This window comes from Pantherophis guttatus, chromosome 2 (genome assembly GCF_059756535.1).
Source record: "Pantherophis guttatus breed Tessera chromosome 2, ASM5975653v1, whole genome shotgun sequence".
Classification (NCBI taxonomy): domain Eukaryota; kingdom Metazoa; phylum Chordata; class Lepidosauria; order Squamata; family Colubridae; genus Pantherophis; species Pantherophis guttatus.
In genome coordinates, this window is record NC_142064.1 from 154,774,486 (window position 1) to 154,791,423 (window position 16,938).

Consider the following 16,938-nt stretch of genomic DNA (forward strand, 5'->3'; position numbering starts at 1 on the left):
ATTTTGCTCATGTCAAGATGGCTGGCTGCTGCAGAGAGATGTCCTGGCTTTTTGATGAATGCCTACTATGGGTTGCAACAATACATCACTTTGGTATTGTTCCCAATGCAATTAACAGATGTCAACTGTATGTGGAAACAAGTGAAGGGGGGGTTCATAACATGAAAGCGGGCAGTGCTTAATAAGTTGTTTAAAGCAAATATATCTTGAGTCCCTACACGATTTTTCCTCTAATTAGACGGGTCTTTTCAAGCTTTCCCACGCACAAAAAAGAAAAATCGGCAGAGGCCTAACCCTGCATTAGCTCAACAGTCATAACTTTTGCCCGCGTTGGCTGCTTTTCTTCTTTCTTTCATTGAAATTCATGTCGAGCTTAAACTGGCGTTCACTGCCCATCTCCCACAGGCGGGGGAGCACCAACCAGCGCCCATTCATTCATCCTTTCAGCGTTTCGAAGCAAGGCCGGCGATTTACGAAGCCGGTCTCGCCCAGGCGGAATCGCACTCCCCTGCAAAGGTCCCCGTCTGACAGCGATGCCATTTTCTTTATTGGGGACTCGCCCCGCTGCCCCAACAGCCGGATACAGGGGGGCGAGAAGGTGGCCGGGGGGGGGGGGCAGGCGGCGCCGCAGTCCCCAGTGGGAGTCGCTGGTCCTCTCCGCAGCGCAGGCATGAAGAAGCAGCTCGCTGTACGTTCAAGAGAGGCGGCCACCCCTCGCCTTGCGTGATTTGACGCTTAGCGACCGGAGCCAAGGAGCTCCTTCTCTATGAATGAAGTGAGGAACGTGCCTTTCCATCCACCGATTGCACGCACACACACCCTCAGCCCCATTCAAACCCTAATTTGGCTTTGCTCGCCAGAGGGCAGATTGGACGCCTGTGTCCCTCGGTCTGTTTGCTCGGGGAAAAGGCTGGATTTTTATTTTTTTTAAAGGGACGCGGTGTTCTTTTTGCCTTTGATGTGAGGCGGTTCGAGATAAGCGAGATTCGATACTGCATCATTGCTACTCTTGTGCGGTTTCCTAACATCTGCGGCTGGATCTGGGGTCTAAAGTCTGTCGCTCTGTTTGCCTTATATGGCTCTGTCCGAACTTGCCCTGTTTCCTTTCCCTTCAGGGCAGGGAAAAAAAATTGCCTTTATAAGGGCCGGGGACAGCGGGAGGGAGAGGAAGAGGAGGAGGCGATCTCGCTGTCGCCTTCTTTTGCAGCACAAAGGATTTCCGCTTCTCCTTCCGCGTCTTGTACTCGATCACCTGGTAGATCATCATTTGAATGTCTGCAGCCCCCGCCCACATTCCTCAAGCTGGAGAAACCAATCGGGCTGCCTGGCTTGCCTTAAACCCTAAATCGGCCAGTTTTCTTGTTTTTTTTCCCCTTTCCCCGATCAAGTGTTTGTAACCTTTTCCCAGAAAGCTCGGAAGGTTTCCAAAGCTTGCGTGGCTTAGCGACCTTCATGTTGGCCCAATAGAAGCATTGCCCCAATATGACTTTTGAATGAGAGGCTAAAGGACAACGAATTATTCCGTGGATTCATTCTTTCTCCCTCCCTCCCTCCCTCTCTTTCTCCCTCTCAAAAGTGGCAGCTGCATTCTAAGGCAGGTGGTTTTTTTTCCTGGCTCCAGGGACCGCTTTGCTTACTTGCCTGAATTATTGTCAGGTACTTGAGAGAGGCCATTTTATTCCCCATGATGGAGCCTTGTTATGGGACCCTGTGGAAAACTTAAATGGCAGCTCTCGCTGGAGCACAGCTGCCCTCCAGATGAAATGCTGGCACCGAGACACCCGCACAGTGGAGAGGTTTTCTGCCCCTGTTTGTGTGCAATGCTGCATCCCTCTGTAGCTAATCGTAGTTTAAAACCTGCTACTGTATGTGAGCTCACCCAATATAGCTAATTCACAGTTCAGAATGCCATGGTAGACCCAGAATATTCACTTTACTGAGTAGCCAGTGAGTAGGCCAAATATATCCAGCCTTGAGTTAAAGGGATAGAGTGGCTCTTAAAATGCCAAGTATATGAAATGTGCTGAGTAAACTGTGTCAACTGAATAGTTCAGTTGGGTCAGAGTCCTGGAAAGCACAGGCCACAGGCTGTGCTGCTCTTTGTGCTCCATATCACACCTTCATCTATGTCCTGACTTCATAGCATCTGCGTAACTGCCATGGGTATTTTTCTCTTCTCTGTATAAGCGTGTGTACATGCATTGAGGTGACTGGTACAATAAATGCTTTGGCTAGGTATTCAGGAACTCCTCAGGTCCATTAGAACAAGATCTGGTTGATAATAATGCCAGCACAAAGCATGGACTAGACTGGGTTAAATGTTTACACAGAAGCTTCTGTTGCTTTATACTGTGTATGCTTATAAATTGGGTGTGTAAGAAACAAAGAACCCCCAGGAATTGTACAGATAGTCCTTGCTTTTTGCTTACTTATTCCGTGACCATTGGAAGTTACCATGGAAATAAGATACCAGTTGAAAAAATAATGTTATGACTAATTTATGACCATTTATGACCTTCATAGTGTCCCTTGGTCACAATTTTGCCATTACAGGCAGTATGTGCTGTCCTTTGCGTGACCTGTGTTTTATTTCTTTTATTCCCCTTTGCAAAACAGAGATATCGGAGAAGAAGGGATTGCAAGAGAATAAACTGTTTTGTTCTTTCATACATTGAAAGTGATCACACTGGTAGACTGGAGCTAGGAGTCACAAATGTGCTAGGCAAACAGCTTACACTATTCTCTTGAAATCTCTTTCTCTCCAATCTCTTGTGAGGAGAGAGGAAAAATAAAGCAAGTGATTTGACCCTTCTGCTGCTTGCAGAGCAGCAAGATGGGAGAGGAAGACATTTCAAGACAGTAAGCTGTTCATTCTTCTACATATTGAAAGCAATAGAACTTGCTGGCAGCAGGAAAAGATCGGGCAAAGGAGAAAGTGACTACAAAAATCACTTGGTTCTTTTTCTCCCCATTCTTCTCACAAAGTGGAGAGATTGGAGAGAGATTTCAAGAGAGTATTGTAAGCTGTTTGCATAGTGTTCCTGCCCCAAGCTGTGCAGTAATCACATTACTTTCTTTGTGTACAAGACAGTAAGCAGGCACTGGAGCACTCCAAAGGGCAGGAGAGTGGGTAGGAGGCAAGCAAACAGGTGAAGTTGTAAAACTGTGTGGTCTTGTCTCTTTCCAGCCAGAAAACACTGTCATGGTCATCTGACTTCCCACTCAGCAACTGCTTTGCTTAATGGCAGAGTTTCTGGCCCCAATTAGGGTTGTTAAGTGAGCACTACCTATATTTATTTTTTATAAAAATCCCTAGGCTGCCTCTTCAACCACATCCACAGTATAAATAGAGTACACGTCTACATGCAACTGAATTAACTATTCTGTTTTATGGGTCTGCATCTTTTTACAAACCGCTGTAATTTTCTTCATCATTATTGCAGTTTAACTTTTCAGGTTTTGAGCAGATGAGTTTTTAATGACTCTAAGTTGAAGGAGTAAATACTAGTCTCATTCTCAGATGCAAGTATGCTCATACAGTACCTTTTGGACAACAAATCTGAAATACTCATTCATTTAGTATCCACACTCCTGCCTGTTTGTTGCCTTTGGATAATGAGAGGCTATCCATTTCTGGGGATGGGAGGTGGGTGGGAGTGTAGAAAGGCTGCTTCCACTGGAAGATTTCTGTTTTTGCCTGCACCGCATTAGCAATAGTGCGGCTTTTCAATTACTGGGCATTACTTTAAGAGTAAAAATAGAGAAAAGGGGTGCAAAAAAAAAAAAAAACTAATATGGCAGAATGCTGTGAATTCTGAAACAATACAAAAGTCCCAGCCAAAACTCACTCAGCCTCTGTTCTCTTGCTAAAGGCCTTTGCTTTTTCCAGTGCTGTGGAAGCAGACCCATTCCATCAGGCAGGAGAAACTAGGGGAGCCGTGTCTGTAGAGATCTCATAGACAATGGTGTTGCATGACAGCTGTTGGGACAGGAAACTCCATTGAACCAGCTTCCTTCCTTTTCAGGTTATTTGCGGAAGGGATGTCGGATATAGAAGCAGAGTAGAAGAGAGGCTGCTTCAATAACTGGACAGCCCTGGGCATTGTGAAAATTTCCTGAAGAGCAACTCTTGATTGTAAAATTAATTCTAACTCAGGCAAGAATTCCCCAGCCCCAGCCCTCCATTCTTCATATAAAAAAGCTCATCCATCACTAATTTTCCTTCCTTTAAATCTTAGTCGATATTTTGTCCAAAATTCCATTTACTCCCCTTCTTGTCTTACCCCAGGATTTTATTTTATTAAAAAGCTCGCAACAGCTGGACCACCTCATTCTCCTCCTGCCAGGCGTTTCTGAGTGTGTTAGCTTCTAAACTATATCTTCGGCATCTAGAGTAGAAGATACATTACATTTTATGCGTTTATTGCCTTTATTTCATCAGATTTGAATCCCACTTTTTATAACATCAGCTCAAAGGGGAATACATAGTGTGCTCTATCACTCTCTGTTTTTCCTCACAATACCACCCTGTGATATTTGGGCTGAGAGAACAGCCACACACAACCAAATTCCTTCCATCTTTGGCTACAACCTCTTGAGTCAGGATATTAAATGTGGGAAGGGCTTGATTCAAAAGAGCTGCTCCTAGAAACAAAAGTAATCTGGAAATTCAGAATATATTAAACATATTGCAGGCCTTGACTGAAACTGCCAAGAGCAGAGAATATAGGAACGTCCTGAGCCTATTGCTACTTAGCTTTAAAAGACCAGATTTTAAGGGCCAAATAACTACACAAGCCTTTATTATGTTGGGAATTGGGAGCACCCCTAACCTGTGTCTTCAGTTATTGCATCCGGCTAGAAGGAGCTGACTTTCCACATTTGCAATGAATCCTGAAACTGTCGTGTCTCCTCTGTTTTGCATACCCACGTTTTCTGGAACATTGACATTCCTACATCAGAGGTCTTGTAAGGTATGACACCTCTGGAGGAAAAAAACAAGGATGTCCTAGGGAAACTGGAAGGGAAATACAACCTCTGTGACTTAGTCAGACACAGCACAGTAACCTTCTAGGAGCCTTACTAGTGTGTCACGTCTAAACTTAGGCAAGGAAGACAAAAAATAAAATAAAATACCCCTAGGTGAAGAGGTTCCTCTATTCTGAGCCATCTTTTTCTTTGCAGGGTATGGAAGCTTAAGGCCCCTCGAGTCCAGGTGCCAGAACTCACCTTCCCCTCACATGCCACTCTGAGCCCTGGAGCATTTCAAACCCTGTGGGAGAGGCTCAGTACTCCCAGAATGTCGCACAGTTTAGGGTATCGGCATCAGCCCGCAGATTTCCAGCTGGGTCTCCTCGTAAGTATTTGCCATTCTTCCCTTTAATGGCCACCCGGCTGCATTCGCGGAACTCAAAGAAGAAGTCCTCAGACGTCTCACCATCGCTGCACACGGTGCCATTGCTAGCCACGTACCAGAACCTGTCACTGAAGCCTAAGAGCACCAAAGAGGCACAAGTCATTGGAGGGCGCATACAATGGAGCCACTTGGCCTTATTCATTCTAAACTCTTGCTTGGATGTTTCCCTGATAGTTTTTCTTATAGGGAAAACACATGCAAGTCAGAAGCCATAATGGAACAGGATCAGTGGTGAAATCCTCCTCCCTCCCCCCCCCCCGGTTCTATCCAGCTCGCCGAACCGGTAACGCTGGCGGTGGGAGGGTCGGCCCACCCGCCAGGACATCATTACGTCCCATTTTTTAACCACCTGCGCATGCACAGAAGGTTCTGCGCATGCACAGAAGAGGTGCTCCCATGCGGGAGCACACCCAAACTGGTAGCAAAGGTAAGTGGATTTCACCGCTGACCAGGATGTTCAAACTTTGTAAAGCGATGGTTGAAATATGACAATGAGCACTTGTGCCAGGATGATGTGATTATGAGAGTTCTTTGGGGGGGGGGACTCTAAAGAGACAACATTTGTCCAGCTCTCTTATTCAACAACTAACACATTCAAGTTCATAGTACAAAATCTAGAGTGCAGATGGTTCCACCATATGCAAGAACATGTTAGGAGAAGTGAAAATAAAAGCCATGTTAAAAATAGCATGAAGCCCCAGGCTCCCTCATTAAAACACTGGCATATGCATCCTTTGCCAAGGCCAGTCCTCTGTTTAAATGTCTTCCAATTGAACAGCTGCCCATAGCTGCTCAAGGTAGAGGAATGAGATAAGAGAACAAGGAGTTGCCCACCCCAGGTGGCACCTGCAAAACAGCATGCAAAACACTCTCACTTGGTCACAATCTTCCCCCAATACAGGGAGATTTGATTCCTATCACCATAATTATTTCCCAATAAGTATCCAGAAAGAAAAATTAACATGTGCAGTTTTGGATTCTTTTGCAAATCAGTATCTTCTTTTCCTCACATGGAGTAGAGGGTGGGGATGATGGAACAGTTGGAGCAAGGAGGAAATGTTCTCAATCTCTTTCGTGTCTACCAACAGCAGCACAGCAGCTAACTATGATAGCCCAGAGATAGCTCCATATGGCAAGTCAGATGTGAGGCTCCCTTGTGACTTGGATAACTTTCCACAGTTTAATCTACTGTGTGAAATTATCTGATGGATTGTAAAGATCTGCTCTATGTTAATTTTTTTTAAATACCCTGATGCTCTTAAACTGCCCATTATAGCTGTTTCCCTTCCAGTCTTAATTTTCTTTCTTCAACAGTCAGTAGCCTTTGACTGTTGATCATGTTCAGTTTTCATTAGGCCTTTTTCTTAAAATCTATTTCTCCACTTGTACAATAATACTTCCTTCTTGTGGATGGTAACACAGGTGGACCTTGACTTACAATCACAATTGGCCCCAAAATTCCTGCTACTAAGTGAGACATTTGTTAAATCAGTTTTGTCCCATTATACAACCGTTCTTGTCACAGTTAAGTGAATCATGGTGCTTATTACATTATTAACGTGGTTGTTAAGTGAATCTGGCTTCCCCATTGACTTTGCTTGTTGGAAGGTTGCAAAAGGGGATCACATGACCCTGGAAAACTGCAACCATGAGAAATAAAAGTAAGTTGCCAAATGTCTTAATTTTGATCCTATAGCCATGGGGATGCTGCAATAGTCATAAGTGTGAAAAATGGTCATAAATCACTTTTTTCAGTGCTATTGTAACTTCAAACAAATTGTTCACTAAACAAATTGTTTTAAGTCGGGGACTACCGGTATTTTGTCTACAGAAGCACTGGCACTTAGAATATTCAATAACTATTATTATATAGGGTAGGGATGACTATAGTTATATAATAACTATTATTATATAGGGATTACAACAAAATGGACATGTTTGCATGTGATTGTATATGGGAGCTTCAAAGCATAAACACTTAGCAACTTTTGAGTATACTAGTTTACACTCACATGCAGGAAGTGGCCCACTGTGTTTCGTGTATGACATGGGATTGATTAATTAATTAATTAATTAATTCACTGTGTGAATGAAGAATGTTCCCCAGCTCCTTCTCTCTTCCAACCACCCAGTTTGCAGCCAACTAATTACCTTTGACCTGGTAAGCACCATCATTGAAATTGAGGTGGAAGACATCATAGATGGAACGGTTGGCATCCAACAAGTTGGAGTTGCGATGGTAACAAACAAAGCCATGAGCCCCACGAAGAACTAGAATGGGTCGGTTGATCAGCTTGAGAACAAATTCTTCATCTTTCCCTGTGGCAACAACTGGAACTCAGTGCATTCTGAGGTTAATGAGACTACCATAACCCTGAAAAGCTAGGAAATCTAAAAAGGATGTTTTACACAAATGAATACAAGGTTGCTCCCTTAGAAATGCCTGTTTCTAACAACATGTGGATATTTGGCAAACAGAAGGGAAGATTTTAAGTAAGGGTTATGAAGTTGGGGCTCGTTTTATAGTCTTATTTCTGCAAGTTCCCTGCATCTGCCAAAATTCTAGAAATATTGAAGAAACTGCTTCTTTCCATGCTTGGGTAATCCAAATAGGATAGTCTCTTAATTCTGAGACTAAATAAGTCTTGCTTTAGGATTCTCTTGTTAGCTAAAATTGTTTTCCCATACAGGATGCATAACTATTTACCAATAAAAGAGCTCAAGACTGTTCTAGATTCAGCTCAAGAACACACTGATGTCTCTTGTCAGCCTGTATTGAGCAGATAAGTCTCCTTTGATTTACCTGTTCCTTAGTAACTGATCTGAACATCTGCTTTGCTAACTATGGCTTCAAAACTGGCTGAATAGGGTCTACTAATTCAATGATAAGGTTCCCATATTTGCTAAGCCAGTGGTGCTTAACAATGGTTGGTTGCCCCCGGTTTGGATCGGTTCGCAAGAACGAGTGATAAATCTGGTGGGAGGCCCTGCCCACCACTCTGGATGTCGTCATCAGCAATCTGCGCATGAGCAGAAGCTTCTGTGCAGAAGCAGAAGCAATGTGCATGCGCTCGCTTCTCTCGCACGCACGCTTGCGAACCGGTGGTAAAGGTAAGTAGAACCCACCCCTGGTGCTTAACCATGCTTGGTTACCCAGGTTCACATAACATGTTTAACTCAAAATAAGCATATACTGGTAACATAATGCTTAACATACTGCTGAACACAGCTATCATCTCTAGAAATAGACTGGGTTTCTTCCAATTTCCTTGGAAACTTCAGTTTTCTTCAATTCTCTATCTAGCTCTCCACTATTACACACAAAGACTTCTCAAGATCTAGTCTGGCTCTCTCCAATCCCTCTTGATTTTTATAAACTCCAAAGTTTATTGCTTGCAGTGGGGGATAGAGAGAAAGATAATGAGAGTGTAGTCCAATGTATTTGGAGGGATCCGGATTTATACTCTCTTTATTTTTGCCTATTAATTAGAGCTATATAGAAATGTCAACCATACTTTCAGATATTGTTAGACTATCTGGCTTTGTTCTGCTTTACCATTTTTGCGATTCCACAAAGCATGCAATTGTGTTAAATAGTTGATGTCCAGATTTGGTTTGTTTATTCATCTTTCAAAGCCATTTTTAATATGAAAGCAGTAGAAAATGAATGGGTTTGACTAATCCACCACTCCACTAAAACTCCAGTGAGCACGGCAATTGTCAGAGATGTTGTGGTCCTTCAGTATCCAAAAGACAACCGATTTCTCACAATGGCTTCCTACTTTTTTTTTTTTAATCTAGAAGGACTGAGCTTCTGAAATAAAGCCCACAGGGAGCTTCACCTTCAGGATCCAGGCATAAGACTCACCCACTCTGTCACTGACAGCTGCCAGTTGCCCATTCTTCTTGGTGCAGATGTATTTGCCATTGTTAGCTTTAAGGGCAACACGGCGACCACGCCATTCAAGATCGAACATAGTGCTGGCGGATCTGAGGAAACCAAAGCAGAAAGGAAGAGCACGGATTGATGGAAGAATCAGAAAGGAGAAACTATTCATTCCTTCCAAAGATTTTATTATTTCTGTTCTATTCGACAATTATTACACATATAAAGCTGACATACATCACACTCTACAACATGGGAGGGAGATCTATGGAATCTTGATATATTTGTAAAAAGTGCACCTTGGATTGTATTTACAAAGGTTTATCATGCTCTATTGTAGGGGTATCAAACTGGATTTCTTCAAGGGCCGGATCAGTATCGTAGTTCTCTGTGGGCCGCCGGGGGGGGGAGGGGGGAGAGACGGGACAAATGCCTCCTGCAGTATCCTGCCAGCCAAAATGGGGTGTGGGGGCCCCCTACACCCCATTTTGGCTGCCAGAGGCACCGCAGGCCAGTCCTTTGCTATTTCCAGGCCGGCCCTACAGGCCAGATTTAAGCATCCCATGGGCCGAATCCAGCCTGTGGGCCTTGAGTTTGACACCCCTGCTCTGTTGCAACCGTTTTCTGAAGGCTTAGATGTATTACTATTGAACTTTACCCTACCTTAACTCATTGGGTTTGCAAGTTTTCACTGACTCACTAATCCTCTGCATTACATATTCTACTAAATATTGTAAGTATTTTTCCCAAAGCACCAGAAGGCAAGACAAAAACAGTGGATGGAAACTAATCAAGGAGAGAAGCAACCTAGAACTAAGAAGAAATTTCCTATTAGTGAGAACAACTAGTGGAATGGCTTACCTTCAGAAGTTGTGGATGTCCCATCAATGGATGCTTTTAAGAAGAGACTGGACAGCCACTGTAGGGTAGGGAATCCTGCTTGAGCAGGTGGTTAGACTAGATGACCTCCAAGGTTATTCTATTCCTATTCCTATTCCTATTCCTATTCCTATTCCTATTCCTATGCCTATGCCTATGCCTATGCCTATGCCTATGCCTATGCCTATGCCTATGCCTGTTCTGTTCTGTTCTGTTCTGTTCTGTTCTGTTTTGTTCTGTTCTGTTCTGTTCTGTTCTGTTCTCCAGTACACTTGGCAGTGCACAGACTGAGAGAAAGTATGTAGGGTGGGGAATTTGCCTTACTAAATGAAAAATGAAGGTCAGGAAACACATTTGTAATGCACATCCCCCCCCCCCCAAAAAAAGGGGGCTTCAGATGGCACATATCGCTGAATATTTTCATTATTCTTTGAGATGGTTCCAGTGAATTGTAGCATAAAAGCCTCCAGGCTATTTTCAGGGGCAGAAATAGGATTTTCCTAGATGTGACAAATCTCTATAAGGAACTTCAGGGATCTTCAGCGCTTCATTTTATTGCCAAGTCCTATCCGGCCCTAGTCTTTGAATAGGCGTTCATGTCACTGAAGAAAAATAGGGGGAAAAATATTTCTTTAGTGTCTACATATATGTTTCCAAGAATTAATCCCACTCACTGTTAAATATTCTAATTTTAATCTAATCTACTTTTGTCCAGTTTTAGCCTGCAGCCTTGAGCTCATGCTTGCCTGGATTAGAAAGTTCTTAAATGTTCTTGCTTAAAAGAAGTGTCACATGTTAAAGGGGAAGTGAGGGCGCAGTTGGAGGAGGAGAAGGCAGAGAAGCTGTTGTTGGATCGCCCAGATTCTAAAATTAAAAACAGCTAAAAACAACCAAGAAGGTGGTGCTTGTTCTTCATTGTATTGAAACCAGGACACTGAGAAAAGATGTTATTCTTTTCCCTCATGTTGTTTTCCCAAACTAAATGATCTTCCTGAAAATATTATTTTTCCCAGGGCAATGTGGAAAGTAAGAGAAATATGTTCAGATACTCACAGGGATTTGTACTAAACCAACAGCCACTTCTGAAAGGGATTTTTTTAAAACCAGGAAATGTTTGGAGGAAAGGCTGACCCCCTTCATTGAAAACCTACAGTAATCCCATTCTTCCTCTCTTGAGGGTGCTTTTAATTTCTCAGCATCCCAGATATTCCACAGATTCAGTTATGTGGTCCAAAGATGCCACTGACATATTCTCCAATTCTACTATTAAAAGTTCTCAAGCAACTGAGAAAACATTTCGGTATAACAACAACAACAACAACAACAACAAAAAACCAACCACCCCAGACTCAACAATTGTTGACAAGAAAGACGAAAGAGAAAGATAGTGGATAGTGGACTGAAGACAGCAGAAGAAAAGAGAAAGAACTGAAAAAAGTCACAAAATACCAAGACTTTCAAGTAGAAGTGGAATAACAGTAACAAAAGAATGCAAAGATAATGCCAATAGTGATTGGCACCTTGGGTGAAATTCCAAAACAATTAAAGCACCACTTGAAAATCACCACCATTGACAAAATCACCATTACTCAATCATAAAAGGCAGGTTTTCTTGGAACAACATATATTCTGCTATAATATCATTTAACAGCATCAAACAGCAACATCTGCCTATCCCAGGTCCATGGGAAGGACTCAATAGGTCAGGGGTGTCAAACTTGATTTCATTTGGGGCCGCATCAGGGTTGTGTTGGCCTTGGGTGGGGTGGGGTGGGGTGGGCGTGGCTAGGGTGGGCGTGGCCAGCTTGATGTCAGTCGTGTCAGGGCGCCTATGGCCCGAGCACTCTGCCATTGAAAATTGGCTCCTCAGCTCCGTTTTCAGCTGGAACTGCCTCCTGCAACCCTCTGCCAGCAAAAACGGAGCTTGGGAGGGCCGTGCTTGGCCCTCACAAGCTCTGTTTTCGGCCACGATGGCCTCCTGCAGCCCTCTGCCAGCAAAAACGGAGGCCCCCCCTCATGCTCTGTTTTGGCTGGCAAAGGCACCGTGGGCCGGACCTTAGCTGTTTCCAGCAGGCCAGATCTAAGCACCCCTTAGGCCTTGAGTTTGACACTCCTGCAATAGGTGGATAAAAGTGCCAAATCCAGTCTGATTATCTGGCTGACTGAACTATAATAAATTTAATGATCTATTAAATGTGTAAGCTGCCAAACTCTCAGTAGCTCTGTTGCTCACAACCATCAATTAATCAAGCATACAAACAAATAATAAAATCAATGTAGTCCAATGCCGAATCTATGAAACTAGATTCTGCAGAAGAGAATTATGAAATTAGTTCTGATCAAGCAGTTGAACAATTTTAACCTTCCACCAACTGACTGGCTGTTATTTGTGTAGAAGCAGATGAACGTTTCGTACAGGAATAACTTTTTGAAAACACCCACACCATCCAAATGTCCAACCATGGATTCCCGCACGAGGTGTGTGTGTGTTTTCAAAGAGATGGAGTCATTTGCATAGGACGTTTTTCAACCTGGTCCATTCTTACACATTTGCCAAAGTTATTGGTTTGGACAGGGGAGGGGAGGGAGAGAAGCAGAGAGACTGTGTTGGAACAGTTGCTGCTGAAGGAGGAAGGGACATGTTCTTGAGAAACAGCAATTGTCTACATGCAAACTCTGCAGAGGAAGATAAATGGGGGAGCAGATGCCAAAAGCAGCATCTTGCCATCATGACACAAGCTTCCCCACTTTTGCACAGGCACATTAACTCTATGGGTCTGCAAAAAAAAAAGAGAGACAGAATCTGCTTTGTGATGGTGCAGTGTTATTTTTGTTGTTTTGATGAAAACCTACAGTAGCTCTTTGCTAAATCTGGTGCCCATTTCTCCCCCAAATGAGTTCTTCATTATGATGCCTAGTGCGTGCAATGGACACACTTCTGAAGTCCTAATTATTTAAGGTAGGACTATGCAATCTTTAGGGGCTAGAGATCATGTCACCGCTGAGACTAGCTACTTTGCTTGACATTGCCATCACCAAAATGGCTGCCCAAGGAGGTGGTAATGATCTACAGTGATGTCTGCCTCACAGACAGATATGAAAATATATTCCTTTTAAACCATATTTGGTCCACTGAGCGTAGGTTATCAATTCCTGCTTTAGGGACCTGCCAGCAAAATGAAGACACAGTGCAACTCACATTTCAGTAGCCATAGCTTGAATCCCTCCATGTGCCACTAAGGTCCAGTAGTTGCCTGTGTTGGAATGGAAAATGCACTTCTTGGTTTCTTTGTCAATCTGCATCTGGAAGGTCTCATGGTGTGTCTCTTCATCTTGATTGGCCGAGACATTAACACCTAGAAGGAAGAACGTATTTTCAAATCATTTAGTTACCAGATATCCCAATTCACATCTGATCGAGTTTGTGAGAGAAGATGCCAAGTTCCTTAGAAAAGCGCTCAAGTAGTGGTACTAATTTAGACACATGGAACTTGTAAATAATTATTTAAATGATTAAACAGTACACTATGCTTTATTAACCACCCATTATTAATAATAATCACTACAAATTTTATGTAGAATTTATAATCCTCTCAATAGGCAACAAGACTCAACTCTGCTCACTTTGAGGAAAGCCTTCAAGACCACTAGGCCCAGCTGAATGAGAGTTCCTGATTCATTGTTCTGTTATGTTGTGTGGTTACATTTACATTTGTTTGTTGTTTATTGTAAAATATATTTATTTATTTGTTTACTGTTATATGGTGTCCTTTTCTGTCCCTTGGAATAAATATGCATTTATTCAACCAATTTATAGGGCCAGCCATCTAACAATGGGCAATGAGAAAGATAAAAACCATAATTGTTCAAACTAATTAAGAAGAAAAACTGACTTGAGGCTCTTATAAACATCTAATTCAAGCATATCACCTACACCTATTCCCAAACTCTATTAACATCCTGGTCTCAGTGCCTTGGAGAAAAGTCAGATCTTCATGGACTTCTGGAAAGCCAGCAGGTTTGGAGCTGTTTATAGCATCTCTGTCAGAATGCTGTTCTATAAGATAAATACCATGACAGAATTGCTTCCAAAGGCCCACCAGATGACATTTATTACTTTACTGAAGGGACGTAGAGCATGCCTTTGCATTGCAGATAGGCAGTCCCACAAACAATAAGGCCCCATGCTACGTAAGTGACGACCAACACCTGGAAGTCTACTGAGGACTAGCATAGTTCACAGTGTTATGTAGGCGTACCTTGGTATACCCAACTCAGAATCTGTGGTTTCATTCTGGACCAGCTGAAGCTTTAAATGATTTTCAACAGTAGCCTCATATGCAGTGTGTTGTAGTGTGTTGCAGTAGTCCACTCGGGAGGTGACTAAAGCATGAGTGGCTGTGAGTATGCTTCATGATCTAAGAACAGGCACAACTAGTGCACATGAAATATTTATACAAAGGCTCTCCCAGCCACAACTGCCACCTGCTCCTTAAGATGCAAATCTAAAAGGAGTCCTACAGTGTGCACTGACTCTGCTTGAGGCAAAGATGGAAATTACTAGATATGAGAGGCCCTGAAAACCAGAGCCACTGATTTTCTTTCAGCTAAGTTCTTCTCCATCCAGATTCGTACATTGGCCTTGGGAATGTACCTTGATGGGATCATCTGGATAACCCAAAACATACGTAAGGTATAAGAGATATATTGATTATTTTTGACCCCATGTCAACAGATAATCTTGCCCACCAGTTTCATTTAAATCTTATAGAGGAGTGGAAAGAGAATTGATCTCTGTGCCATCTCACAAAGCAGAGACCTAGAGCTGCATCTTTCCCATACTACCAATACTGATTGAAACCTTGAAGGCAGAGAACCACTGAAGAATTATGCCCCCCAGTCCTGGCACCCTTAGCCAGCACAGAAGGATACAAAAAGCAACTGAGGGAATCAAGGAGGGCCAGGATTGATACACTATCTCCATCCTAGCAGCAGAGCTTATCCATATGTACAATAAATACTGCCTGCTACTATATCCTGGCCTGAAACCCGACTCTAAAGGGTCCAGATTATTTACGTATTTATTTAAAACATTTGTGTAGCTGCCTGTTTTAGAATCAACCCTGGGCAGCTCACAACCAATAGAACAATATAAGCAGTCATAAAACCAAAAGCAATAAAACAATAAAGCTAAAAACCAGAAAAATCTGGTGCCACAATTGCATTGCCCTGATGAAACCCACATTCTTAACCCATCCTGACTTCCCGCTATCCCAATATTTAGGAGAAGAGCTAGATTTTAATGTTCTGAGAAAGGATAAAAGGTTAGGAGGCTATTGGGTTTCATGGGGCAGAGCTGCAATGGAATCTGCTTCCTTAAGGATCCTTTGGAGTATAAGTCTTGATAAACTATAAGCCAAAAAGGAAATGTTAGAGACTGGACCAAAATTGTCAAGTACTGCTAAGCTGAGTGATGACCTCTTGAAGAGTGTTATTTGTTGCTGAACTCACATGACTCTTCGCTGAGGGTGGACAAAACATTTTGAGTCGAGAATAGATTTTGACATTCCTGGAGAGGCTTCAGATGGCTGTTTTGGGCTTCAGGCAACTATTTCAGGCTCAAAACCTGCTTAATTCAGAATGTTTTGCACATTGACGTTCCTCACTAGGATTCCAGTCATGCCAGATTTGGGAATTATATTTGCTGCCCTAAATCCTGAATATCTGGGAATAAAGGGAATTGAAATCCAGGAGACCGAGAAAGGCTTCATTACTCAAATAAACTGATGTTACATCTGATAGAAAGCCTGCATGCTGATTATATTTGATGTAACATCTTCCCTCACTTTGGTTTTACCTACTATTTACTATTTTAATGGGTTTGTAAAATATTTTGTTTCCTAGTTTTATGATAGGCCACCTAGAGTCACTTTGGGGAAAATGGGCAGCCATATAAACTTGTCAAATAAATAAATAAACCTCCTCAAAGCCTTGTGTCTTTCCCTCTTATTCCATAATTGCTGGAGTTTGCTCTAAGTTAGGAACCTCCTGGAGCCACAGTTACTGAGATTGTGCGCAAAAAAAGTGGTGTAAATTTAAAAACCAAAGAAATTCCCAAATTCCCTCCAATCCTGCTTCAGAATCTTGACAATGATAGGCATTTGCACTATTACCCTATTAATTGAGGCCTTCTATGTTCAGAGGCCAAATGGGGCTCCTGGCCATCAAAGGGTTACCTACTGCTAACTGAGTTACCCAATATGTTTGTTCTTAATCCAGGTCTAACTTTCTTGGCATGGTAAATAGTAACCTAATTCTCAGTGCTGACCATAACGACGAAGGCTTTATACAGGCACCAGAGGTGTTATGTCAAAAGCCCATCATATACCCTTGCACAGAAAGCTTCTCCACCTGATTCAAAATGGTTGGTGGTCAGTGCTCCAAAAGATGGAGAATTCTGTGGTAGTTTTTTATTAACCTGATAATTTTCTCATCAGCTCCAAAACTGCAGCCATCGGTCTAATAACATACAGGATGAGAGCAAGTAGATTTATACCTGCTACTTACCTTCACTGAAAACATAAAGGAAGGTCTTCCATTACTCTTGTGCTCAATTAGAATTGAACATCTGTCACATATACTTAGAAAGAGTATTTAATACAGCATAAACTTGGAAGTAGGCAGGATCCACTCAATCCCGTTCCACTTGCCAAATCTGCCCCACCCCTAATCCTCATGTTAGGAGGTCATTGGAAAG

The 16,938-nt window shown here is 42.6% G+C and overlaps 1 protein-coding gene across 3 annotated transcripts in view; it reads right to left on the reverse strand.

Annotated features, from left to right (window-relative positions):
* Positions 1 to 4,410: 4,410 nt before the first annotated feature.
* FSCN2 (fascin actin-bundling protein 2, retinal) overlaps positions 4,411 to 16,938 on the reverse strand; it is a 78,057-nt gene continuing 65,529 nt past the window's right edge. For all 3 annotated transcript variants that reach the window (XM_087887051.1, XM_087887050.1, XM_034412758.3), the window contains 4 exons: positions 13,381 to 13,537; positions 9,285 to 9,406; positions 7,568 to 7,735; positions 4,411 to 5,491 (listed from right to left, as the gene is read on the reverse strand). In XM_087887051.1, coding sequence (XP_087743177.1) covers positions 5,286 to 5,491; positions 7,568 to 7,735; positions 9,285 to 9,406; positions 13,381 to 13,537 — 653 coding nt within the window. In that variant the 3' untranslated portion in view covers positions 4,411 to 5,285. The remainder of the gene's footprint in view (positions 5,492 to 7,567; positions 7,736 to 9,284; positions 9,407 to 13,380; positions 13,538 to 16,938) is intronic.